Raw genomic sequence first — 27551 nt, forward strand, 5'->3', positions numbered from 1 at the left:
GACGCTTCGTATGCTGTGTTACATTTGCTTGAAGACAACCTTTTCTTTCTCTCTCTCTCCCTATAAAAAGGCCACGCTCCTACTCTCTCTCTCTCTCCATCTCTTGTTGGGGCTTCTTCTTCCGCTGCTCCACTGCGGTAGAACTATTAGTACAAGCAAGGAGAGGTACATTGTGTTTTGCGGTGGTGTGGATGAAGATGGGCGAGAGTGGTGATGCCAATCATTACAATCATGTAGCCTTGACACCAGCTGAGGCGTCCTTAGAATTTAGGCTGCAACATAAAGCCTCGGAATGCTTCGATGACGATGGCCGGCTCAAGAGAACTGGTAAAGGAAACCTGTTTGTGTTTCGTCTTGGTTTACCCTCTCTGTTATCCATGTGCTTCTCACGCTGTCTGCATGCAGGGAACGTATGGACTGCAAGCGCACACATCATAACAGCGGTGATCGGTTCCGGGGTGCTGTCCCTAGCTTGGGCGATGTGTCAGCTCGGATGGGTCGCCGGCCCTGCTGTCATGCTCCTCTTCTCCTTTGTGACATACTACACATCTGCGCTTCTCGCCGACTGCTACCGCTCTGGTGATCCCCTCACGGGCAAGCGTAACTACACCTACATGGACGCGGTCCAGGCTAATCTCAGTAAGTTCCCTCTCGCATTTTGTTCCTTCCTTCTTCCAAACAAGCGAACAGATCTAGCAACTTGTGTTTTCTTTTGATAAACAGATGGGATTAAGGTCAAGATATGTGGCTACCTCCAGTACCTCAATATTGTTGGAGTCGCCATTGGATACACAATCGCGGCTTCCATTAGCATGGTGTAAGTTGGGAAAGAACTTGCAGTCATGTTCTTCACTCGTTTAGTAGATTTCTTTTGTGTAGTTTGGTCATTTGGATTTCTTGGAGCAGGGCTATAAAGAGGTCGAATTGCTTCCACAAGATTGGGGACGACGGACTCTGCCCAGTAAACAGCAATCCTTACATGATCATGTTCGGCGTTGCGGAGGTTTTCTTGTCTCAGATCCCTGAGTTCGACCAGCTTTGGTGGCTCTCCATCGTGGCCGCCATCATGTCCTTTACGTACTCCTCCATCGGTCTGGCTCTTGGCATCGTCCAAGTGATCCGTAAGCCAATTTACCGTCGCTTTTGCACCGCCCGAGTTCAGCTCATGCCGACTCCGTTTTTTACTTTTGAGCTCCTGTTAACAGAGAATGGAGGATTTAGAGGCCGCCTCACGGGTATTAGCATCGGCACCGTGAGCCAGATGGACAAGATCTGGCGGATCTTGCAAGCTTTAGGCAACATCGCCTTCGCTTACTCTTATTCCATTATACTTATTGAGATCCAGGTATTAATTCCCTACTCTCGATTCAATCCAACAGTAAAGTTCAGCCGTATCCTTCACTCGCATCGTCGTGCTGGTGTGCGCTCAGGACACGATAAAGGCTCCGCCACCATCGGAAGCAAAGGTGATGAAGAAGGCGACCCTTGTTAGCGTGGCGGTGACCACCATCTTCTACATGCTCTGCGGGTTCATGGGCTACGCCGCGTTCGGAGACTTGGCTCCCGGCAACCTCCTCACCGGATTCGGATTCTACGAACCCTACTGGCTCCTCGACATCGCTAACACCGCCATCGTCATCCACCTCGTCGGCGCCTACCAGGTCTTCTGCCAGCCGCTCTTCGCATTCGTCGAGAAATGGGCTGCCCGGGCGTGGCCGAACTCGGAATTCGTCACCAAAGAGATCCAGGTGCCCATCGCCTCCGGCACATCTTACAAGCTTAACCTCTTCAGACTAACATGGCGCGCCGTGTTCGTGATCGTGACCACCGTCATCTCGATGCTCCTGCCTTTCTTCAACGACGTGGTCGGCTTCCTTGGCGCGATCGGCTTCTGGCCGCTGACCGTGTACTTCCCCATAGAGATGTACATTGTGCAGACGAAGGTCCCGAAGTGGAGCACGAGATGGGTGTGCCTACAACTGCTGAGCTTCGCGTGCCTTATCATCACTATCGCCTCAGCCGCCGGCTCCATCGCCGGAGTAGTAAGCGATCTCAAGGTTTACAGGCCATTCAATTAACGTCTCACGGTCCACACAGAATATGTTGGATTGTTATGATCTACCATTGTTGCTGTTGCTTCTGCTGTTCCGTTTGTGTTGTAATTTGATAGTGATACATACAAACTGTTGGGCTTCCTGCGTAACTGTTTAATATGTCGTCTTGTAGCCGTTACATACTCCGTCTCAGAATTTAGAGAGCAATATATTCTTATTTTTTAGTTGTCAATGAAATTGATGATAAGAATATAACTTAATATTTGTTATATTCAGTTGGTTGTTATAAGAATATAACCCATGATAAAAATATTTATTTTTTTAGTTGCTAAGGTTGAGCATAAATCCTTGTGTGTTCTATCATCTGTATAATTAATTCAATCCTATTAGTATAAAAATATAATTTAAAAAAATTTTATCTACTCATAACAAATGTCATAATTAAAAATTTCCTTGATATATCTAAGATCTCTTTTAATTGTTCCAAAATAATACTTGCTAAGGTCTATGAATAAACCTGGACAACAAAGTAATTATAAATTATAACATGAATATATGAGATAGTTTAGCTTTCCAATTTAGCATATGTTTTGCTTCTCGTCTATTTTTTCAATTTCATCATCTAATATAAATTTATTATTTGTATTCTTACAAATTTTTAATAAATCTCTTAACATATTTTTCTTGGCACAAAACAAATTCATTTGCATCTTGAATAATTTTTATTACTTGGACTTTTATATATATAATTAGTTTATTTAAATTTTTCTTTGTAAAATTATGTTTAAGAAAGTAATTGTCGATTCTACTATACCATAGCCTAATGGGGATATAAACAGGAATAACCTTTGTATATGAACAAATACTAGAAGACCATAATACGTAGCGGAATTAAATGGAACCACAATCAAATAGAACACCAAGATATACGTGGAAAACTCCTTCAATGTGAAGGATAAAAACCACGGGACAAACTAGAGATAATCCACTATGAGAATAATGAATATACAAATCTCAATCTCTTGCCATAAACCCTAGCAACAATCACAAGAGAATAACTGGGATATAAGGATCACGTTACTGCTTACAATATCTAAAACCTCCCCAAGTAATCACAGCAAGAGTCTACCGTAGATTTGATCTAACATGAGATGATAACACTGCTAGATGATTGAGAACAGTCTCTCTGCGTTGTCCTTGTCTTCTTCCCTTTTTTTATCTTCCTTTTCTGTCTTGTTTTCCTCATTTTCTTTAGAATTTCGTGGCTGTTTGCTTCTCCCACATTGCTATCATATTTATACCTTTTTCTGCCTCCAAAAAATACAACCATCACACCTTTCAATGTTAATTAGGGTTAGATTAAGAGGGGATGAGCTGTGGGATGCCTAAGCCCACTATAGGCTGAATATGTGGGCTACCAGCCCAACATAGCCTCAATACTTGTTTCAAGTACAATGCTTTCCCAGACCTTTTATCTTTCTACCTTTTGATTTCAACACCTTCTGCCTACTTGAAATAAACTTTCCCTTGCAACTTTTCATTCACTAAAATTGATTTAATATTAAATTGATAAACCTACTATCGTTTCTAGGTTGCCTAAGCTAAGACTATTTTAATTGTATCAATTCTAGCAATTGGAGTCAAGATTTTTGAAATATCATTATCTAAAATTTGAGCATACACCCTTTGATAACTAAATAAGCTTCATATTTTTACAGTGAGCCATCAATATAAAATTTTGACTTGTACACCCAATCGAGTTCAATTTCTTCTTTCTTTCTAAGGGCAATTTTACTAGCTTCCAAGTCTCTTTTTTTTTTTCAATAGCTTATAGTTTATCATTCATTGCTTATACTCATTTCTTTTTTTTAGCTACGACATCAAAATAAGTAGGTTCTAAAGCAACACTTGCAATCACTAAATTGATATATTTACAAAAAAACTATGAAATTTCCTTGGAGTTGTTTTATTATCACTAGAGCCACTATAATTAGAATCACTCAAAATACAAGATTTAATTAAGGTATTAATAATAGACAATGTATCATATGCCTTTTAGACTTCTTATTCTCCTACAACTATTGAAATTTTAATTATATTAGAATTTTAGACTTCTTCTTCATTAAAAATAACATTACATTTTTTTAGTTGTAGGATCATAAAGTCTACAGCCTTTTGTTTTATTACTATGGCCCCACAAATATATATTTAATACTTTATCATCAAGTTTACTTCTTTTTTAATAAGAATATGAGAGTAAACAACATAACTAAATATTTTTAATTTACTCACTTCAAGCTTATTATCAAACCATGTTTCATGGGTGTTTTACCTCGAAACTCCCCTGGTGGGAAAGCAATTCAATAAATTTGACTTTGCATGTAGCTTCTACCCAAAACACTTTTGGTACTACTCTATCTTTTGATCATACACCTAATTGTCTCGACTACTCTATTTTGTTAGGGGTGTAATTTATAGTCAATTCTCTATGAATGTTTATCTTTTTATAAAAAATAAAAAAAATAAAAAAGAATGAATTCACCTCCTCTATCATTATATAGAGTTTTAATAAAATAACCATGTTGCTTTTCAATATAAGTTTTGAAATTTTAAAAAACAAAAAAGGCTCAGCTTTTTATGTATAATATGCAATTATTCCTTGGCTCTCCAAGGATTTTTTGTACTATTTTTTAAAAATATAAAATTCACAAATAGCATGTTTATTATAATTTTTTAGTAAATCAACTATCGTATTCTTTTAATTTAACAGTTCTAATCCACTATAATTTAGATCTACATCAGACATTAGCAACCTAACTCTCAAGCCTTGAATCCAAAATCTCGGATTTGCCCACTAATCTATCACCTCAGTAAGATTGTGAGGAAATCAAAAAATTCTTTAAATTATGGTGTCTCTATTAGACCTCTTGCCAATTATGTCAAGAGGTCTAAATGTATTAGAACATGGAAACGGGGCATGCCATTCTCAATTGATATCCATTTTGAACCTTCACATGTAAGAAGCAACATAGTTTCTATTTATTAAAAAAAAATTCTCTTTTATGAATTTTAGCGGCTATCAGCTCATCATTTCTGCAACTACGGAATGTAAATCAAAGATATATAAGCCATTTAATGGATTTCTACATGCAGATTGAGAGCCCTTTTAATAAAGAAAACGAGGCAAATATATTTTTTTATTAAAAAAATTATATATGGACTATTTACAATATTTTTATTTTGACTCTCACAAGCATCATTTTTTCATGATGATTTATGCATTTTTTATTTTTCATACTATATATATATATATATATATATATATATTAGGGCTAATTACATATTAGTTAGTTATCTTTAGTATCTTAATCCTTATATTTTAAAAAATTATATTAATTTTTTTAAATTATGAAAGCGAAACATCTATATCCATTTATCTTAACGTTGTTGGTTTTACCAACAAAAATATGGAAATAAATGATAAAAACTAAAATTTAGCATTCTAATTGATGATGACGGATGATAATATCGTTGAAGGCCATGAATGGTTGTTGTGTATGAGGAGAGCAACAATGAGAGATGAGGGCCGCTTGACAACTGCATTAATATCGACGTAGTTGTTGAGCGATAAAATGGCTACCAATGTAAATGTCTAGTAATTCTTTCGTTGCTTGAAAACTATATCAATACCGACATAAATGTTAAGCGACGAAACGATTACTCGGCAACTACATCGATATCGATGCAGATGTAAAGTGATCATCACATCTCGTCGTCGCTCTTCTCATCCACAACAACCACCCATGGCTTACAACATCATCGTTGTCCCAACTACCAACGTCATCCGTTATCATTAACTATAATGTTAAAATTAATTTTTTATTTTTATTTTCCTATTTTCGTTGATAAAAATCGATAGCGTTACGATAAATAAACTTAGATATTTAATTTTTATAATTAAAAAAAATTAATATTTTTTTTTAAAAAATATATAGATCAAAATACTAAAAGTAATTAATAAGATAATCCGTAAATAATCCTATGCTTTATCACTTAATGTGGGGGGGAGAGTCCAAATATGATCGAATTTAAAATAAGGAGACGGCTTGAAACGACGGCGTATCTTTGTCCGATTAAGACCTTGACATTGGGACAATACCGCGCCTTCCCTCGCGAGCCAAAGCGATCGGTCCGATCGATCTCTCCCCCCATACTTCTAACCCTAAAAGGCTCTCATCTTCTTTGCATTAGGATCCCCACCCACCATGGACGACCAGAAAGGGGCCCACGTTAGGGCCTCCTTATCCCTCTCCTCTGTCTCAGCTTCGTCTTCCGCTGCCGCCGCGCCACCGAAGGAGGAGCTGCTGCCTCCCGCAGGCGGCGGCCAGAGGGTGCGGTTCTCGGTGGATCTCAAGCCCGGGGAGACCACCATCGTTTCCTGGAAGCGGCTGCTTAAGGAGTCCAGTAAAGGGTGCGGGGGTGGATTCCCTCCCAATGCTTCAGCGGCTGACCCACTTCTTGATTCCCTCGCCCAAGCTGGTGGTCCGGTAGGGTTTCCCTGCCTTCGAGAATTTATTATTATTATTGGCTTCTTGTTTGTTTGTTCCTGCAAATTCTAGGGTTTTGCTGATTTAAAAGTTGCTTCCTCCTCTGCCATTTGAGTGTGTAAAACATTTGTTGATTAGGTTATAGTCATGCTCAAAGTGTTTGTAATGTGCTACCTGACATCGATGGCATACACTTTATTTTCTGACTGGTCAATACGCTCAATTGCTATATGCATTTCTTTGTTCTTCAGCTTCTAGATGCTCAATTACTAGTGAATGTCACATTGTTAACATATTAATTAGTTGTTATCGGCTCTTGAATATGACAATGATTGCACTAGTTCACTGCTAAAAGAAGAATGGCCGAATAGATGACTATACCGATAGTAATTAAGTTTCAGCAAAACACCAATACCTGTAGTTGAATGTTTGATGCTGTTATTATGAGCATTCCAGTGTTGACACTCATATTGCAATTAACTAATGTATCTGAATTATCTAAAGTCATCTGTTACCTATTCGGTTTAGTTCTTGTTTTCAGTTTTTTAATATGTAAATCTTGTGTCCATGCACATTGAAGAATTTAATTGTCTTAGGAGAGTTATGGTTTTTTTTTTTTGCGGGCAGAACTACTTATGTGCAACCATGCAAAAGCCATGTTTCTTCATTGAGCTTTTTATATCTCCCTATTACATTTCCTCTTATCTATATGCATGAACATAGACATAGCAATGTACCAAATGTGAGAAAATTGATGACCCATGTTTTATAATGTTATTGTGTATTTGCTATCATCCTTGAGAATTCTTTTTAAATTTGTCTAATTGTTGAGTTCAGCCTGCAGCAAAAGAATTAGAAGATGCAGTTCCACCTACAAATCGTTTTAGTGCAGTTATTGAGAAGATTGAACGCCTGTACGTGGTATGAACTATGAAGTGCTTTTTTGGTCAAATGGTTTATGAAAAGATTATTGTTATTTTGAATATAAATCTTGTTGGCTTGTGATTTGGTGATTTAGCTAATCTTGAAAGTTCTTTGATACAGGAGCTAATCTTGAAAGTTCTTTGATTCAGGGCAAACAAAGCAGTGATGAAGAACTTGATGATATCCCATGTGACGATCAATATGACACCGAGGATTCTTTTATAGATGATACTGAGTTGGTTAGTGCTGTTTACCTACGTATAAATATTATTGGCATATGGTCAGATTCTATAAGCTATTGATTGCTGAAACTCCTGACTTATTTTTTAAATCCAATGATCTTTGAACCATTGCTATATTACACTAATGAACTTTTTTATTTGCTGTTTTCTAATGAAAGTGCTTGCTAAATTTTTGGAAAAAAAGCAGTATCTTATGAATGCTTTGAATAATTAATCTTTTTCAAGTTTAACTTAAATGCTATTGAAGCTGGGACTGTGAGGAGTGACAAGGATAAAGAGGCTTCAAATTACCTGGATAGGTTTCTTTTTGTGGCTATGATCTCTCTACACTAGAGTAGCTGGAAAGTCAAATATATCAGATTTGTTCTTCACTATGCTGAATCTGTCCTATCAAGAAGCACCTCTACTCTGGACATAGAAAAGAGAAATTTGCTTCTCCAATGTTTCTAAAATTTTCTTGAGTAACTTGAAAATTAAAAAAATGTTGTGAAAATTCTGATTCTTCTGGTAAGTTATGTACATTTTCATTGTTTAGCAGGTTAGTTCTGTTTGGAGGTTGTATGTTTTAAGAGATTCTGAGATCAGTTCCACATGTATCTTCATGGAAACACTTTCTCTTGTGGCCTGATCTCTCTATTCCAATTTTGGTAGTTTAGAGCTGAGTTTCAAAGTTTTCTTTCGATAGTGTGAGAAACTGCAATGAAGGAGGGGAAGAGGGAGGAGGGAAGAGAAGGGAGAATGCAATGGTGAAGGAAGTGCTCGCTGGAGAAAGATGCTGCCGCTGCTACCGCCATTCACAACCATGGTTCGCCGAAGAAAACACTGGATTTCCTGGATAAGAAGACATGCTGCGATTAGGGCTCGGGTGCGTTGGAGGGGGGGGGGGGGGAGGGGGGCATGGTGTTGACACTATTTCATATAGTTCAATCGAACCAGATGACTCACAATTGACTCGACCTAGCTTGATTTGAATCAAGAGGGTGCCTGGCCCGCCCATCACTTGGGCCTAGGCGAGCACCTAGGTTGTGCTCAGTCAAAGTCGCTTGCCTGACCCATCTATCGGGCGCTCGGGCCTCACCTTGCATCGCTTGGGCACCTAGACAAGCGTCCAGGTGATTGGTGACTTCACCAAATGGATCTAATATAGCAAAACAACTGTGAATGAACAATTTATTGTTTATTATGGATCACATGACTTAATTTTTTATTTTTGCCACCTTTACTTGTTTAACATTTAATTTTATGGGTAATACTATTTTGCAGGATGAATATTTTCAAGTGGACAAAATGTCAACCAAGCACAATGGGTATTTTGTCAACAAAGGAAAGTTAGAGCAGATGTAAGTTTTCTCCACATGGTTCAGTTTTACGATCGCCTTCATATTTCTCTAAGCCAATCACTCTTTTGGTTAGTTGATTAATGCAAAGCTTTTTATTTGTTTTCTACTTTTAGATCAATCTTTCTATTGGTAGGTTTTCTTGTGTTTGTATATGCTTTTTTTTTCCTTTTTTTCACTAGAATGTTGTCTTCATATTTTCATAGCCATTTTTCTCAACTCTGTTTTATAGCAAGGATAACAATGCTGATTGACAAAGTTAGAATGTGCCATGCTAAAAATTATGGAATTTGCCACGTTGACTAGTTTCATTCATTGTTTCATTTTATTTCTTTTTTCATTGACATTGACATTGTCTTTGACGATAATTTAAGGATAATGTATAATCCATAACAACACTTAGAGTTTGATGAGGGGAATGGTATGATTTACTCCTTTTTTATGGGTTCTTTTTTTCCAAAGTAGTTCCTAACCAAAAGTCTCTTGCTAAAGCTTTATGTCTTTCATTTCTTAATTGATTTGCTATTGACATAGACATGAGCTAACTGAATTTGGGTATTGGAGGTGCCTATTAACACAGCCTTGGTTTTTGGTAAGTTTGGCCTTTTATGATTTAGGTAAGCTAGGTTCCAGTTAAAAAAATGTGCCTTTTTCTTGCAAGGGCTGTTGGATTGTGCACATCATAATATTTAATTTTAGCCTACCTCTGTTGGATTGGTATGTAGTTCCATACTTGGTGATATGTTGATTTGCACCAGCTGATATATTTGAAATTATAATAAAAACTGAATACCCAAGCCATATGATCCAATGTTGATACATGATCAAACAGGTAAACCAGTCAGTACATAACAGTCTGAACTCTGCTTGAACCTTGCATTGGCAACAGCCTTGTTCATTGAGCTATTCTTTCTAGAGAATGAATTTAAGTAGCATGCAATAGTTTTGCATATTGGGAGTGCTCCATTGATGGTGGTTGCGGATATTCCAAAATGTGATCTATGATGTTATATCACCATATTTCTTTGGGTTATGTAGCTTGACTGACTGCAGTGATTGCATATATGGTCTACCTAGACATGTATATGTAGCTATGTTCACAACCATGAATAGTCATGTGGTTGCATGTGCAGTTCTCATAAGCAAGAAATATGTTATTGTCTACTGTTATATTGTTTTGATAACATTTAATAATTTGATTATATACGCCTTTGCACATATATTATATCTTTTCACTTGATCTCTTTGCAGTGTTTTTCTTACATTTGATTGTATATATAACTTTTTGATATTTTAATATTTACTTCATGTGTACCAATTGCCCACATATACATCTGTATTATGTATGTTTTGCCTTGATCTTCTGCATATTGAGGACATTTTAGTAAATTGGTGGTTTGGTTTAAAACAATTTGTAGATGGTAAATTTTATCTAATATGGAAACATCAATTACTGGAGCAGAGTTTCTCTTCTATTTTCTTTGTCTTCTCTTGGAATTACTTTTTCTTGGTAGTACACGACTAGTGATTGTGCTGGGAGAAGCATCAATTATACTTCATTCTGTTGGTACCATTGGTTGGATATCATGTGCAAACATGTGAGGGAGGCTGCCCTAAGAAAGTGTGGTACTTGGACATCAAGAAAGTCCAATGTATTTAATATAGTTGTATTCTTGCCAAGATATTCTGGTTTGTTTGATTTTTTCTAGCTTCAGTGGCCATTAGCTTTTTTGTTTTATCTCTCTGTATTGTTTTAAAATAGAAATTCACGTTAACCATGTGTTTAGTTGTGGTCTCACCTATGAGTTTTTTTTTTTTTTCCTTCAGACAAGATTTTAGAACTGCATGTACTTTTTGACCGTTCACTCTGTCCCTGTGACAGTATCATATAGTGCAATTTTGTTTGTAAACAATCAAACAACAATTCTAAGTGTTCTATTTGATCTTCCTTGTAATAGTGAGCCTAGCACGTCACTTAAGGAGGCACCAAGCAAAAGAAGAAGAAACGACTCCACAAAACTGCATGGTGATGGTAATGTCCTTGTTCCCAGTGGCCCTGTAAATGTTGACAATATGCACATCAAGGATGCTGCTAGGAATGCACCAGAGGTAGGAAGGAAACCAAAGCCTGGAAAAATTTATGCAACATATGGTGTTGGTGAACATTACAGTGAAGAAGGCAGACATATAAAATATAAATCAAAAGGCACTACAACAGCCTACAAAAGTAAATCTTCTGATTTCACCATCAAATCAGAAAAACAATCAACCAAGGTATCTGATTCCTTGCAATCAATCATGAGAGTGCCGTATAAGGATGGTTTTTTGCAACCTTTGGAACTAAAGTGTCTTGATAAGCATAAAGATGTAGTACTTGCTTTAAAAAATACTGGCCACAGGTCAAGAGCAAGTGAGTCATTTGGTCCGTTGTACCAAGTATCCTGCAATGAAGGTCACATGGAATTTCAGTCAAAAAAATTGCTACATAGTGATGCTGGAGAAGTATATGCTACAATTCGAAGTAAGGAGAGATATGGCTCCAGTGATTTTCTTGCTATGAATTCTCCTGGGAGTGCCCATCCTATGCATGAAGCAGTGAGTTTTCTTCTTTACAAGTACTTTTGAGTTGTTACGTATTATGTTTGTTATACACTTTATGTTAAGAAATTACTTCTTTTAAACTTGCTTTGTATTAGTTTTAAGTGTTTTAATTTTTTATTAGTTAAGGAACTCTATTCGGTGTCAATCTGAAATTTTAAATTCTAGTTAAACTGATCTGTTGTCTATAAAATACGTCATATGTGATAATATCTTTATAATATCAATTTTACAATCCTGTTAATTGCTGATAGCTGCAGATATTATAGATGTACATGAAGTAAATGACCTCACAGTAATTCTAAACTAGTAATATTATTATATGTTATGATTATCTTTCTACATATATATGGCTGTGAACAGATGTTTTGAGTCTTTTGACAACTAAAAAATTACTAAAATCAGTATCCGTAGTAATGGTACAAATCCACAATGGATGGTTTGAAATGAAAATTCCTATTTCTTCCTTTTGTTTGAAGTTGTTGATAGGATCATGAAATAAACTGAAACAAATAGATAAATTTGCAGCCTTTAGGTTACTCATCTGCCTTCACTGTGACCTGCTTCTTTGTATAAAGAGCTAATCCTCCTATCTACATTTTCTTCCATTTTCCTCTTTTCACAAAGAAAATAATAACTCTTGAATCTAATAATGTATGTATTTAAAGAGGCATGTTTTGGTACCTGCATATCTCCACTCAAGATCATGCACATGAAGAAAACTGCTCTTGGAAGGATTGCTGTGGTTCTTTGAATGCCATTTTCTTTCTTTACAAGACCAATGAAGTCCTATCTCTAGTCTTATACTTGTGTTATGTGCTCTTCTTAGCTTTGATCTGACTAGTCAACATTGACCGTGAAGTAGTTATAAATTGAATGACTATTTATTGTTCTCTTGTCAGAATATATTTATTACTGGAGCAAGAATTCTACAATGTGCCTGTTTGCTGTAACTTATAGTGAGTCAGTCAGTTAGGGGAAGAATTATGGATCTTATTAATATCTTAATGGGCTAAATCTATCATGTTTCCCCCCCAAAAGGGTAAGAATTTGAAAGGAACTAATATAAGATGTTGGCATGCTTGTAGCTGCTGCTAAAAGTTGACCCATATATTATTCTATGTCTTCAGGGACATTTATCTTTATCAACATGGGCAACCTGTAATGACAACCCCCTCCCCCCAATAGAATTCCTGAAAGATTAATATTTTGCACACACTAGCAACTGTGATAAATTATGATGCTCCTATTAGCTCTTTGGATCTGTCCTTTGGAACAAGTGAATTAGTTCTTACATGACTACCTATGTAGTTATCTTCTATCATTGTTTGGGTACAGTTTGGAACTTTGGATGGAGGCTGGAGCAATTTATTAATATGATAAATAGAAGCAAGTGGTTTCTTTTGTTTCTTGACCCTTCAGTTGGATATAGTTCCTGTTATTCATCATCTGAGAATGACAATGTTCTTCTCTATGTGCTATGTTCAACGATTTTATGTTGCTATTTGATCTTATCTACTGCAGCAGCATCTGTCCACAAGGGCGAAAGGAAGTTCCTCTGTCAGGCCTAAAGGGACCACACTTGAACGAGCCATCTGTGACCTTGAAAAGATAGTGGCTGAGTGTTATGTCTCTGAGAATATCATTTTGCTTTTTTGTTAACAAGAATCTTCCTTATTTGTAATTAGTTATTAATTTGAAATTATCTTTATAGGTAGACCACCAAGTCTTGATGTTCAGGAGGTGGATCTGGCATTTCAAGGCACTAAGAGGAGACTTCCGAAGGAAGTAAAGCAGAAGCTTGCTAAAGTTGCAAGATTATCGGTATTACTGAGTAACCCTTATTTTTTATTGCTGCTTAGTGATTGACCTAATGATCTGCACAGCTATCATCGGGCTGTGTACTCAAAACCTATGACTTTATGTTTCTTACTTTGATGCCTACACTTACTACTGAAATATTTTCCAACAGTTTGATATACTTCAGTCTTCTGCAAGGCACCTGGAGTTAGTAGCCTTTACTTTAGAATAACAGGACTTTCTAAGAAATCTTTGCGTTGAACTTGAAAAGCATAATTCATGTTATGACTTAAGAGTAGTTTATCAAATGGGAATGCAAAACCAGTCGTAGTAGTCGGTACGGTTCAATTGGTATCTATCATTCCGACTGCCAACCGAGATGCAGTCCGCCACCATTTCAGGCAGTCTGGTTCAAATTATGCTAGAACTCCTACCCAATCCTGGTGCACCAGTTGAAATGTGGTTATCACTATAGATGATTCGTTGGATTGACTCAATACGCTACCACTACTGCTACCACTGCCATACTGTGAGTCCCCCCGACTGATGTCTCATCGCTTCCTCATTTGTGTTGGTACTCCAAGGAAGCCTGTATGAGAGCTGTGAGGTCTGGGTCAACATCATTGTTGTGACCTTGTACTCATCATAGACTTGTGGCTTTGTAGAACACTTACCAAATTCCTCCAGTTGGCCTTCCCCTGCAGCTGCAATGCTTTTCAGGTATCAAAGTTCTTCTTGGAGGGCCCTTCTTATCTTTTGAGAAACTTATATGCATTTTGCAACATTGGGAGATCCATCGGCCACATGTTGCTTCAAATGGATTAATCCTCCACTCCTATTGATATAATTGTAATGGATGCATTGCCAATGATGGCATTTCCCCAAGTGACAAGCATGCTACCATGCCAGATTGTGAGATAATTGCTTTGGGGCTATTTTCCTATGAAGAAGTTGTCAAATTATAACCAGATCCCCAAATTCATAATCCTACCAAAATGAGGACTTGATCCACACAGATCCAGGCTTGATTCACAAAGATCGTACTGGCCATACTGTACCGAACTGGCCGAATTCGCATTCCATGGGTAAAAGTAGTCAAATAAGACTGGCTTACATTTGTTCATTGAGGTTCAGTTGAGTTATTAAAGTAGAAGCTTTCAACTATTATTGATCCATCTGAAGAAAAGCAATTCAAGTATAATAAAAAATGTTATATAGTTGATGGAGAAACTAAGAAGTGAAAATTAAGTTTATGAGGCTATGAAAATGGCACCAGAATGCTCTTGGATCTTACCCATAAATATATAAGAAATAAAGATTTAAGATGTAATTGCATCAATTTCTAGTTCTCACATTGCAAGATCTCCAAATCTGCTCTATACCACACTTTTGTTTCTCACTAGGTTTTTCCTGCTTTTTCGTCATTGTCCTTGACTTCCCTTATAATGAAATTGAGAATAATTTCAGGCATTCTTGCATAAATTTTTGAGAGATTTATAAGAAATAAATAGTCAAAATACGATTACAATCTTTGGCGATTTGATGATGGTTTTTAGGCACAACCGACCTAATTGCATCCTTCTATTTTTATGTTATGTTTTTTGCAAGGTCTGCATCTTCACTTGTGGCGGTCCCCAAGTCCATGTTCGGACTAGTATCGGGACATGTCGTGAACCTTTGGGGGAGGTTGAGGGAAGGAAGAAGAACTAGGAAAAGAGGAAGAAGGAAGAAGAGGAACGTGGAAGAAGGAAGAGGAGGATGGTTGAAGATGAGGATGAGGGGAAGGAAGAAGGAAAAAAAACAAGACAACGAGAGGAGGGATGGTGAGCCACGAGTGGCGAGCGTTTGCCATGCGAGCGATGGTTGTACGAGTAACGAGTTGCGGTTATGAGAGTGACAAGCAATGGCCATGCAACTCGTGTGGCTCATGAGCACGAGGAGTTGTGGAACTATAACTAAAAGGGGGTAAAACTGTTTATATATATATATATATATTTATTTATATATAAATAATATTTGAACCATTAGATTTCTCAGTTTGGGCTGGTTTGTGTACAGATTGGCGGTCAGATTGTTACTTTTGCGTGTTCGTCTGCAAAGGGTCAGACTCCCGAAAACCTCTTATGGTTCTTTAAGGACCTATAAAAGAGAAGACGAGTTAAAGAAAGCATTTAACTCGAGATTCACAAGTAACCATTTCATCAAACATTTGATAGACAATGCAAATTACAAACATAGACTTCGCAAGCTCTGAACGGTTGTGAGACAAAGGGTCTAAGGTGGTTCGCCAAAGCCTAAAGTCCCCGTAAGTTCTCACATGACACTATTGTAGAACAACACAGCGAACTAGCCCTAGACACTATCCCAAAGGCCCATCCAGTCATGTGCCACTTGAGTAGCTCTTGGGTGCTATATTGGCTAACACTCCGCACCACTTTACGGAGCTAGAAAACCCTCAAAATGACTGTCTAGATGGTTTGTTTCTAGGTAGTTTTACCTTTGCATGATGACTGCACACAACCTACGTTTACAAGCCTGAAACGACTATAAAAGCCAACCAAACATGAACAAAACCGAAAGATATGGGCATACATGAGTATTACATCAAACACTCTATTTATAATTTTATCCGTGACATTCTCCCCAACTTATTCCTTCGACATCCTCGTTAAAGCCTTTGCGGATGCTGCATCTTCTCGCTACACTCTACTGTTGTTGATGAGTAGTTGAACTTTGATCCGCTACACTGCTTAAACTTTCCAATGCTTTGACTCTGGTGTGGGGTCGGCTGAGTTGTGCTGATCCTTGTTGGTTCTTGCGGATCCTTTAGATAAAGTAAATGACTTTTCTTGTTATGCGTCAATATCTCAAACGTTTCATGTTGCTTGAACTAGGTGAATGCTTTTTAGAGCTCTAATGAGCATTGCCTCGCAAACTTTGGAGTTTTTGGGGTCTTTCCTCCATAAAATTTGCCCATCGAATCTTCTTCTGTTTAGTTATCGCCTCAAAGTAGGTTTGCACCACTTCTGCTTTCGATTGACATTCTGTTGGGAAATGAAGCGGACAATCTACTTTCGATAGAACCGATCACTATTGATGAGGATTTAACAACTGTTGTTTTCTATTAAGTTTTTTGAAGGGTTTTTGAACCTGTGTAGAGCTTCTCTACTGGGTAAATAAGAGAACTAGGTTACTCGGTTTCGCCCATTCTCTCAAGAGTTGAGAAGGCAAAGGTTACTCGACTTTGCTCGCCTCCTAGAGGGTTGTATTCTATGCATTGAGTTGGTTACTAGCCTTCGTCTACTTTTTTCTTGCACTTCTGAAGCACTCGAAGTGTTTGCACTCCTTGTGTTGAGTTAGCTACTACGATTTGCCTTCTCATTGCCATCGAACTTCTGGAATGCAAGAAGTTTTGCTCGAAAAGAGCAAAATTTCACCCCAACTTGGAGCAAGTCTCTAATAGTTTTGGTCGCATCTAGGATTATACCATCATCTTCATTATTTTTGTCGCCTACTCTTTTGAGTATAAAAGATACAACACCGTGTACTGCTTACTTCATCCTTTAGTCAAGCATTCCTGCGTCGACCTAAAGTCCTTCATTTTCGAGTATTTTGATGAGAAGCCTGTTGACATTGGTCTTACGAAGTTCCCAGGCCTCCATCCTTCAGCCTTGCTTCGGTGCTTGGAGTTTGCATCTACATTCTTTACCTCCTCGGTCCCTTTTGTGACCAAACACTCTCCCTTCATATGAGCAAGGGATCAATGACTCCACGAAAGTCCCACCTTTGTGGTACCATGGCACTATAATGCCCATGGCTCTACTATCCGTTGCCTCGCACCTGTGTTCTTTTCTTCGCGATTGGTAGATCTGCCTTTATGACATCGTGACACTCTTCCGAGTTCATCTCTATTCTAGCTAACGTTCAGTTTTGAGTAGCTGAGTCCCTCTGGACTCGTCGTCGCTTTCTCGCCCTTTTCAACCACTTGCTTCAACACATTTGTGTTCTTCCAGCAGTTTCTCTTGGTTGATGGAAAGATAGATTGCAACTCCTATCATCCTATGCATGGTTTCAGCCATTATGTTGCAGGGCTCGCGTCGATTCTGTTCTCCCTAGCTTTATTGGTAGCAATGTTTGTTTACTTGTCTTTGTCCTTTGACTTGCCGGGCTTCCTTAAGCGAATATGAGCCTTGGAGTAGTCTAACTCTCTAACCGCTTTAATCATACCTTTGTATGATTAAGCCCCCCCATGGGACTCACTAGAACTTGCACTCGAAATTCTCCCTCGATGGTGTATAGCCCCCATATGCTGATGACCAAGGTTTTCATCCGATGCAAAATTCGATCCACGCACGGAAGAACCGCCTCTACAGTATCATGACATTCACTCCTTGAATCCATAGCCCTTCTTGTCGTCATGTTGTTCACCGAAGTGGAGCTCCCAATAGCTTCCAATCATTCTTTCGTATGACCAAATCCCTCACGGGACTTCTCTTGTGTGTCTCGTATTGTCTCGAACTGTTCCACCACGATTCGCTACACTATGTGTTGCCTCTTGGTGACATCTCCATTATATATGATCTTTGTGGGATGAATTCAGACTGCAATCTCTCTATGTGTAGCCTCTGCCAGCACATTGTAGGGCCTCCGTCATCTCTGATTGTATTCGCTCCTTTAGCAACGAACCTTCGTCCACCCGCTCTTGGGTCACACTCGGACGAAGCATAGCTCTAGGATAGTCCGTCACCCAACAGCTCTCGAAGTCCACCGACTTCGTTGAAATTTGTGCGCTATTGTCTGGATCCTAGGCCTCTGTCCCCATAGCATACTCTCCGCTGTGCATTGTTTCCATCACGACAACTCGAATGGTAGCACTGTGGCATATTCTTCAAAAGTATCCGCCTTTGCGTCCTCTTGCCTCGTGCCAAGGCCTTCTGACCCCAACTTTGCCTCTGCAAGTTGAGCTGCCTTAGTTCCTTCGTCAAATGCTTTGTCGAGATGAGGTGCATGTGTCTCGAAGCTCCTTTCATCTTTGGCACCATGAAGGATGAGTCCACTCCATTAGAATGAGGGACCTATGGAACGACATGATCCTGCTCTTGCCTCTGTAAGAGTTGATGTCCTTGACCTTTGGCCAAGGAAAGCTTTGTGCCTATGTTCCATGTTCCGTCTTCTATGTCGACTCCCTTCGTGCGACTTTGGCACTTCACCAAGTGCCACCGAAGTTGCTCCGTCCCTTGGTTTGCATTGAGTTGATGGTGGCTCTCCCATGCATTATTATACGGGTTAGCTCTCCATTGAGTTCGATTTCCACATTGGCTCCAAGTGTGTCTTCGTTTGGTGTTGCCTTGGGTCGGTGCCCCACTTGATCTCATAATGCATCCACCAACGCATTACCTCATGCGAGATTATGCGATGACTCATTGTCACTTGCTCAATTCGTTAAGCTTTGTGGAGTTACTGTCTTGAGGTACTCCTCAACATGTGCGATCCGTTGCACATGATTCTCCCTCTGGAGAACCGAGATTTATCTCTCCTGGATATATGTCCCGTTGAAATAACTTTCCTCTTCGCATTATTTCCTCTAGAAGTTTCAAAGACCGCCATCCCCTTAAACTACTTCGTTTTGCTGAACAAGTTGTTTATTGTTCTACCCCTGTGAACGCACTTGCTAAATTACGACTCTCCGCCAATACAACCTCCGCTGCAACCCTCAATGCCTAGCAACATGCTGAACTTGTTGCACACTTCAGCCTCCTACGGACGTATCCTTCCCATGCCGAAGAGAGTTTCAATGCTCCATAGCGTCGAGTTTCGGTCGCCTTGGGATGGCTATGGATAATCTATTGTCCGCATACAAGCCCTTGCATGAGTACTAAAATTTTCAAGTTAGCAATTCCCTCACCTTTGTGAGTTTTGCACAATTCTTTCGGTCATTGATCAACCCATCCCACCTTACACAGTCTCATCCTTTGCCAAGCACCCCGCTTGCCTTGAGCACCGTCAAGTTTAGTTGCTAACGTCGAGCCATAGCTCGAACTCAGCCATCCCAACCTTTGTGTGCTACGCGCTCTTTCTAGCTTGATTGTCCTCGTGGTGTCTCTCACGCGAAAGGTTGGTCATTCCTCTGAATGCCAATCTCGAATGTCGGCTCCTCTGAGCGACTCCTTTTCTTACACCTCAACGCTCATTTCCCCTAAATGATCGCACATACTAGTTGCCCTTAATGTAGCCTCGTTAGGTCTCCCATGTTTGCATGCCAAGTGTTTCTAAGTGTGCTTGTCCTACTCTGATACCATCTATCATGAACTTAGCTAGTTTTACTTAAGTCGTGCAATAGTGATTTAAAAAGCGCTAGACACCATGGTCTCAAAATGCTCGAGGCGTTAGGTGCTTGCATAGACGCTTGCTCGAGCGAAGCGAGGCACTCTAAAATATTAAAATATAAAAAATATATAATATAATTAAAAATATAATTATTTAAATAAAAATTATTAAATTAAAAATATACTATTAACAGTATATTACTTAAGTTAGAGGGAAAAAAATTCTCTAAAATATTAAAATATAAAAATATATAATATAATTAAAAATATAATTATTTAAATTAAAATATGATATTAAATTAAAAATATACTGTTAACAGTATATTACTTAAAGTTAGAGGGGAAAAAAAAATAATAATAACAAAGGGAGATAGCAGCAACGGCGGGGGATTAGTTTAAGATAGTTACGATAGCGTTGTGAACAACAGCAACAGCGATAGCAACGATGGAAGCTGTGGACAGTAGCAGCGGCAGCGAGGGAAGCTGCAGACAGTAGCAGTGACAGCGTCGAAAGCTGTGGACAGTAGTAGCAACTACGGCGAAAGTTGCGGACAACAGCGACGGCAACAGCGGAAGTTGCAGACAATAGCAACGCAAGCGATAAAAGCTTCATACGACATCTGTTAGTGGTGGAGGAACCTGCGGTCCTCTCCCTCGACAGTGGAAGGAAGTGAAAGCGGAAGGAAGCTACTGGGGCCGTCAAACTCGTTCGTCGACAATAGAGGAAGGCTTGGTCCGCTATGTCTGCGGCGGAGGTAGAAGCAACGCTAGGGTTCCTCGGGGTCGCACGAGCATGATGCATGGCTTTTGAGGTAAGAAACTACGAATTGAACCAACCTTAAACCGATTTGGTTTGCTTAATTGAATTGGGTGCACTCAAAGTGCCCAATGCCTATGTGCGGGTGAGCGCCCAGGCGGCGCCTCATTTAAGCGCGTTGCCTGGTGCGCACATGAGGCGCTTGGGCCTCGCCTCGCCTCGCCCAAGCGCTTAGGCAAGCGCCCGCGCGTTAATTTAAATCACTGTCGTGTAGCATCTTTGCGTGTCCGTCCACAAGGGGTCAGCATCCTTGAAATCTCTTATGGTCCCTTGAGGATCTGCAAAAGGGAAGATGGGTTAGAGAAAGCATTTAACTCGGGATATACAAGCAACCATTTCAGCAAACACCTGATAGACAATGCAAATTACAAATATGGACTTCACAAGCTCTGAACGGTCGTGCGACAAAGGGTCCAAGGTGGTCCGCCGCGGCCCAAAGTCTGCGCAAGTGCCCACATGACACTGTTGCAGAACAACGCAGCGAACCAGCCCTATACACTACCCCAAAGGCTCATCCAGCCATGTGCCACCAGGATACCTATTGGGTGCTGTACTGACTGACACTCTGTACCACTCTACGGAGCTAGAAACCCAAAATGGCTTCCTGGATGTTTTGTTTCTGGGCAGTTTTGCCTTTGCACGATGATTGCACATAAGCTACATTTACAAACTTGAAACAACCATAAAAGCTAACCAAACTGGGGCTGCCAAGCCTACTGCAAGCCAACTACATGCTATGCAAAGTATGAACAAAACCGAAAGATACAGACATACATGAGCAGTACATCAAACACCTGTTTACAGCTTTGTCCGTGACAGAACGGGTAAATATAACTTATTAGTCAAACCTCTTACTTTTTAGTGTATCAATTATAATGCTGTAGAACACTGACCTGCATTCGAATACTTGATTTTTTTGCTCTTCCCTTGTGCACTCCCCATAAAGTATGTTTTGGATTGTACCTTCAATCTGTACAAAAATAGCTTCTACCAAATGTATTTTGGCCAGGATTTAGAGATTTCTTGTCTCCTAGTTATGATTTGACAAACACTTAGCTTTGCCTATTGAATTTTTGGCAACATAAAAGCAAATAACGCCCATTGTTATTGCAGGCAAGCCAAGGTAAAATTTCTGAAGATGAGCTGGTTGATCGGCTTATGGGTATTCTAGGTCACCTAGTACAGCGCAGGACATTAAAGGTAACATTTTAGAAAATCTAAGCCTTGTTTTTGACTGTTTATCAGGAGCTAAAGTTTGCTCATCTATTATATCTAGATTATGCTAGTCATGAAACTTCATCTTGCATTTTCTGTGCGATAATATGGCATCATTTAATAGGTTTCCCATACAGTGGACATACAAAGATCTATGCTGATAATATTATTGATATTTATTCAAACATTTGGGTAGTTATTCTTTCAAGAAGCAACTGAATTTTGTTTGGTTGTTTTATACTCACAATGATCTCTTTCCTCATTAATTCATAGCCAGATGAATGGGTTTGCCAATTAGGGGTGCCTCACATGGTACAGTTGAATTAGTAACTTCCGTAGCCCACTTTGCCCTCTTTTCCTTTAAGATCACTCGAGTAATGAAGGCTTACATTATTGCTGTCACTTTGGCCAATATAGAGATCATTTTTTTGAGAAAAGTTGGTCTTGATAGTTTGACAAGCAAATCCACTTCTGTCATTGAAGTTCTAATTCCTAAGGGATAAAATTGGTTGAAAAAAAATGCTATTTTTCATCTTCAAGAATTTTTTTAGACTCTTTTTACATGGATAAAATAAGTTACAAAATTGAAAATTGCTTTATCAAAATTTCCGTGTTGGACTAATTATCATTCCCTGAACTCAAAGGATAAGCTGGATGTTTACAAAGGATTTTTCTCCTTAACATAATGCTAGGCCTTTAGTGTACACATAAGAGAAGACACCTAACCTCAACACTAACATAGAAGAAACATATTTGTAGCCTTGATTAATATTACCTTAATATATATTGTCTTGGATGTGGGAAAAGTTCTGTTCTACAAATTACTTCTCTACTGTGTCATGTAGGTTCAAGTGAACTATCACAAATGACTAACGCATGCTTATTAGAAACATCTTGAAGATAGTAAAGCTTTCAGCATGGAACAATCATGAATTGACTGATGTGAAACATGAATGTGATCTAACAGTAGTCACTCATGATATTGGAATGTTTCTGTCATACTTGGATTAGGAAAAAGTCTCCTTACTGCATCTGAAAACAACATGTGCCAATAAAATTTTACTTGGAAGTCCTTTTGTTTGCTTTAAAAGCTAAAAAATTGAAAATGCTGCGATGATTTTCTACTGCAAGAAAAGATTTGCTAAGGGAATTATGACAGTGGTTGTATATGATATCATTTGAATACCATAGAATGTGTAAATTGGTACTCCAAATTTTCAACATTCCTTTGTTTACGAGCCTGTGGATAATTAGAATTACTGCCGCAAACTAATAGATACAAGGAACTAAATACTGTTGGATCGTTCTATACGACCGGTATTTTCTGGTCTGACCAAGGACCAGTACTGGTTGGTATTAAATTTTTTATTTTTATTTTTCTTGTGATACTGGATGACATCCTGTATTGTACTGGTCAGTTTCCCAAATCAGTATCCGAGATAGATTTAATTCTTTTAGCAAAAACTTCTGCATTTATCAATGAAATAGCAAAACATTTGTCACATGGGACAAACAAAAGCTAATAATGCATTGCTGTTGGCATGTCGTTGTACAATTATTAGAAATGAAATCTTAGTCAAAATAGAAATTAATAACTCAATGTTTTTGGTCACTTTACGTTTTATTTTATGATTTTACTGTTAGCAGTCCACTTTATTTAGTTAAAGGCTTCAAAATACTTCTAATATACATTGTGATCTTACAAAGTGCATAAAGAGTTTTGGTCAAAATCTATTTGGCAACTTATTTTGTAGATCTAGTTAATATGGTTGCAATGCTGTTGATAGTAATAATTGATAAAAGATAAAATAGGTACTTTTGTTTTTTAAAAAATAATCATGTTGATGAGATAATTTATGGAGTTTTTCTTTTATATTTTTGTTATGTGCCATCACAAAGATTTAGCTGGAGATGGTGCTGGCTTTTTCTTTGTTGTTGATGGATATTATATGGTTGTATGCATGGTCTGATGTATGGCCCGAAATGGTCCGAAGTGAGTGGAATGCTCTTGTTATTAGTGAAATATACTAATCATATATTGTTATTAGTATGTACAATAGCCTAGATAATTTTTCATCCTTATAACCTAAACTTCTTTTTCATTTATGTCTTAGATATACTTTTTTATTATCTAAATATACTTTATATATGGAGAATTTAGGAGAAAAAGACTCTTAAGGTGAATTTAGGAGAAAAGAACATCGGTGCATACTGTTCCACCTATATTTGCACGAGACAACATGCCTTGATTGTATGTAGTATTTTGGTTTACTTCTAAGGTTTCTGCCATTTCTGTTTCCTACAGTCTAATAGTTGATATTTCTTGCTGTAGAGAAATATGAGAGTGATGGTTGAATTAGGTCTTTCAGCAAAACAGCAGAAAGCTGATAGATTCCATCAAGTAAAAGGGGCAGCCACTGAGATGATCAGAGCACGTGTTTCTCAGTTGAAGTCCAAGGTATGCTTATCATGTTAATGGAACCATATTTCATTGACTGGTTGACAAGCTAATTGAATCTGGTTTATTTTTAGAAGTCCACTTCAGCTATTGCCTTTTCATTTCTTATGATGTCTTTCTGTGACAGTTACCTGAGCTACAAGATGGTTCAGCTGATAATTTTCAGAAAATTAATAACGATGAAAAAAGAGTTTTGAAAGGAAGATATAGTATGGATTCTGCTCTAGAAGACAAGATCTGTGATCTCTATGATCTTTATGTTGAGGTACCAAATGTAACTAATATCTCAAGGATATTTTGTATCAAGATGAAATCTGGAAACCTATTTTCCAATGGGAAGAGAGGATTTTGGTTGAGGAGAGCATTTTGAGATGATATATTCTCTAGAACTGGATCTTCTTAAGGCATTGTTAGAAACAATTGGCTTTTAATTTTGGAGTCTCGTCTTATACTTTATCATTTTCTTTTGCGGATCAGAAGTTAAATGCTGACAGTCCAATATAGTCTAGGCATCTTATGTTGATGTATTTGGTAAATGTCTTTATCTATGTTCTCTGTTTCAGGGAATGGATGAAGACAAAGGCCCTCAAAGCAGGAAGCTCTATGTAGAGGTAGTGTTACTAGTTCAAGGCTTCTCTTGATTTGATGTTTTATTATACTTTTTGTTTCTTGATATATTTTTAGTAAAAGTCTACTTTTAGAAACTTTGTAGCTTTCAATAAAATTTGTTTCGTATGTTTAAGAATTTTCTGTTTAATCAGAATTTTGATTTTACTGGAAAAGTTTCTCTTGATACAGATTATCAGTCTCTCTTTGTACTCAGGAGTTTGATTTTCTTCCTGTATGCATTTGTTTTCGGTTGGTTACTGTCAATGAGACCCAGCTAGTTTATCATTTATTTTGCCTATAGGTCAAATCATCAATTGAAAGTAAAGTTTAATAATGTCATTTTCTTTTTTGCTTATTTTCATCTTTAAGCTACTTTATTTTTATTTTTTTTATTTACATGTTTATTCCTACATTCCAGCTTGCAGAACTGTGGCCCAGTGGTTACATGGTTGATGTTGGAATTAAAGATGCCATTCAGAGATCAAAGGAAAGGAAAAGAGCAATTTATAGTCACAATAAGGTCTTGATATCCCTATTGTATCTATGTGACTTTATGCATCTAGTTCTTTTATTGAGCTAAACTTTGTGTTATTTAATTAGCATGTTCTCTGTGTAAGCTTCTTTATATGTAATGATTTGCACATCTCTCTCATCTAGATTCTGGATTCCATTTAATTTTCAATCTTTGACATTCTTATTTAGTTTTACTAAAATGTTGTCACAGTAAAATCTTAAATGTCAACATTTTTGTCTTGTGTAATTAGCATTTAACACTAACTCATGCTTTAAATTGTTATGGAAGTTGCGAGTGAGATCATATATCTGAAATTTTGGTCTTGATAAAATTAATGATATTTATGTTTTGAGAACGATAAATGTTGTCAGTAATGCCAACTAAAACTTGATTGATCATCTGATAGTCTTGAAACAGCCTGGGCTTCTTTTCACATGGATAATTTCTTCTTTTGGGTTCTATCCTTAAAGCCTTGATAAATACGATGGAATATGAAAATTGATATCTTTGGTATTTAGGTCCAGGTATATTGTAAACTTCTGGTTTCTCATTTTGCTTGTGTATTCCACTTGGTGCTCCCACTAGTGCCGGGCAATTCCATTCCCCGGGAAAGTGTTACATCACTTTCCTGATTCCTTTTGCTTGGAAACAGCAGCATGCACTAAATTGAACATATACCTTTTCTTGCTAAATACTGGTCAAAGTAATGGATAATAATCTTTTTGTCGAGCTATTATAGATGTGATTATAATTTCAGAAGGTGCTAGCAAATAGAGCTGCCAATCTCATTCTTGACTAGCGATTGTGTGATAAAGATTTTGTTAATTGCTAATGAATTTTACAACTTGTAGATTCCTTTCCATATGATTAGTTAATTGTGTAATCTGATACAAGAAATTGGGTTTTTTTTATGGTGTCAAACATATGTACCACGTTAATCACCAATTTTTTTGAACTAATCTGTGAACATTTTTGCTGGGGCGCTGCACAATTGTAATCTTATTTTCAGAAGTCACATTTAAAAATGAAAAGTTACAATTAGCAATGTAAAGTTACAAGTAATGAAAACTCTCTTTCCTAAGCCTGGGATATTATAGTAATTAGCAATGTTATTCTGACATCTAATTTATTTCAGTTCCAGAGGTTTCCAATTTGTTACGAGGATTGACACAAAGCAGGGTCTTTCTTGTAGCTCTACTTTCGTTGATGCTTATGTTTATCCTGATTTTGTTACAATTGTGGTTTCGATGCTTTGGAATATGCATGTAATATATCATTCTCATTTACTTTGCTTAGGTTCACAATGAAGAGAGGATCAAGAGGAGAAAGTTGGCTTCCACAGTGAGAGTGGCTGAGACTAATCCAGTTGCTCAATTACAAGCCAGACAAGAGAAGCCAGTTCCAATCGTTGATTCCACTGCTCAGTTTCTTGCTCCCTTGGAGAAGCTAGGTTGCAATCGAACTGCTGCTACAACAGGCCGATCAATGGATTGTATCCCACCTACCAATTCTGGACACCATGTAACAAAAAAGCCCAACAAGGTTAGAGCTGTTAAAGTGAGCACAAACTCTGAGGACACAAGCAAAGCTTCCATGAAGAAATTGAAAAAGTTAGAACCTGAGTTGGCTGAAACTCAGGTTCATTCCCAGAGAGTTCCTATTCAGCTTGTCACTGAGAAACAAAATTTCCCAAGCTTCTGGATGACACAAGCCTGAGTCACCAGCCTGAACTGGTGTTGAACTATTAAGTGCTTCAGGTTCTGACGAGCCAAGCTGATTTGTTGCAGCTTACACTTACAAAAGTAATATGCTAGTTTAGGTTTTAGTTGATTTCTTCTGTTTCTTTATTGTATGACCTTAAATCTGAATCCTAGTCTTCTTAATCTTTCCCACCAACCAATCCCTTTGTGTATTACAATTTGATCGTCTTTTGATAGATGCGCCATCCTTTTCCTCCATTTAACAGTTATTCAACAAGTAGCTACCCCCTCATAAGCATTTGCTTTCATGAGCTGCAACATGTACATGTTCTTATATCTCTCTATGGGAGCTGGTTTTCCTGTGTAACTGTCAGCAAATTGTCATATCTAACTTAAAAGGGGTCGTGGTG

At 38.0% G+C, this 27551-nt stretch overlaps 2 protein-coding genes across 6 annotated transcripts; both read left to right on the plus strand.

Moving 5' to 3' along the window:
- The first annotated feature begins 197 nt into the window (after positions 1 to 197).
- Positions 198 to 2078, plus strand: LOC135679681 (amino acid permease 3-like). Its single transcript, XM_065193667.1, has 6 exons — positions 198 to 327; positions 406 to 639; positions 724 to 817; positions 907 to 1121; positions 1206 to 1345; positions 1431 to 2078. The coding sequence occupies exons 1-6, from the start codon at positions 198 to 200 to the stop codon at positions 2076 to 2078; spliced, it is 1461 nt and encodes a 486-aa protein (XP_065049739.1).
- Positions 2079 to 6184: 4106 nt separating this feature from the next.
- On the plus strand, positions 6185 to 27449 carry LOC104000627 (ubinuclein-1). 5 transcript variants are annotated; one of them, XM_009422715.3, is made up of 14 exons: positions 6185 to 6601; positions 7439 to 7522; positions 7675 to 7764; positions 9031 to 9107; positions 11063 to 11699; positions 13227 to 13326; positions 13417 to 13526; positions 21759 to 21845; positions 24022 to 24111; positions 24193 to 24318; positions 24446 to 24583; positions 24882 to 24929; positions 25346 to 25447; positions 26738 to 27449. In XM_009422715.3, exons 1-14 carry the CDS (start codon positions 6320 to 6322, stop codon positions 27155 to 27157), a joined length of 2391 nt encoding a protein of 796 aa, XP_009420990.2. In that variant the 5' UTR covers positions 6185 to 6319; the 3' UTR covers positions 27158 to 27449. The 5 variants fall into 5 exon arrangements, with proteins under 5 accessions (XP_009420990.2, XP_018673554.2, XP_009421005.2 ...); XM_018818009.2 differs by having other exon boundaries at positions 13230 to 13326; XM_009422730.3 differs by lacking the exon at positions 24446 to 24583.
- The last annotated feature ends 102 nt before the right edge of the window (positions 27450 to 27551 follow it).

Source organism: Musa acuminata, chromosome BXJ1-1 (genome assembly GCF_036884655.1).
Source record: "Musa acuminata AAA Group cultivar baxijiao chromosome BXJ1-1, Cavendish_Baxijiao_AAA, whole genome shotgun sequence".
Classification (NCBI taxonomy): domain Eukaryota; kingdom Viridiplantae; phylum Streptophyta; class Magnoliopsida; order Zingiberales; family Musaceae; genus Musa; species Musa acuminata.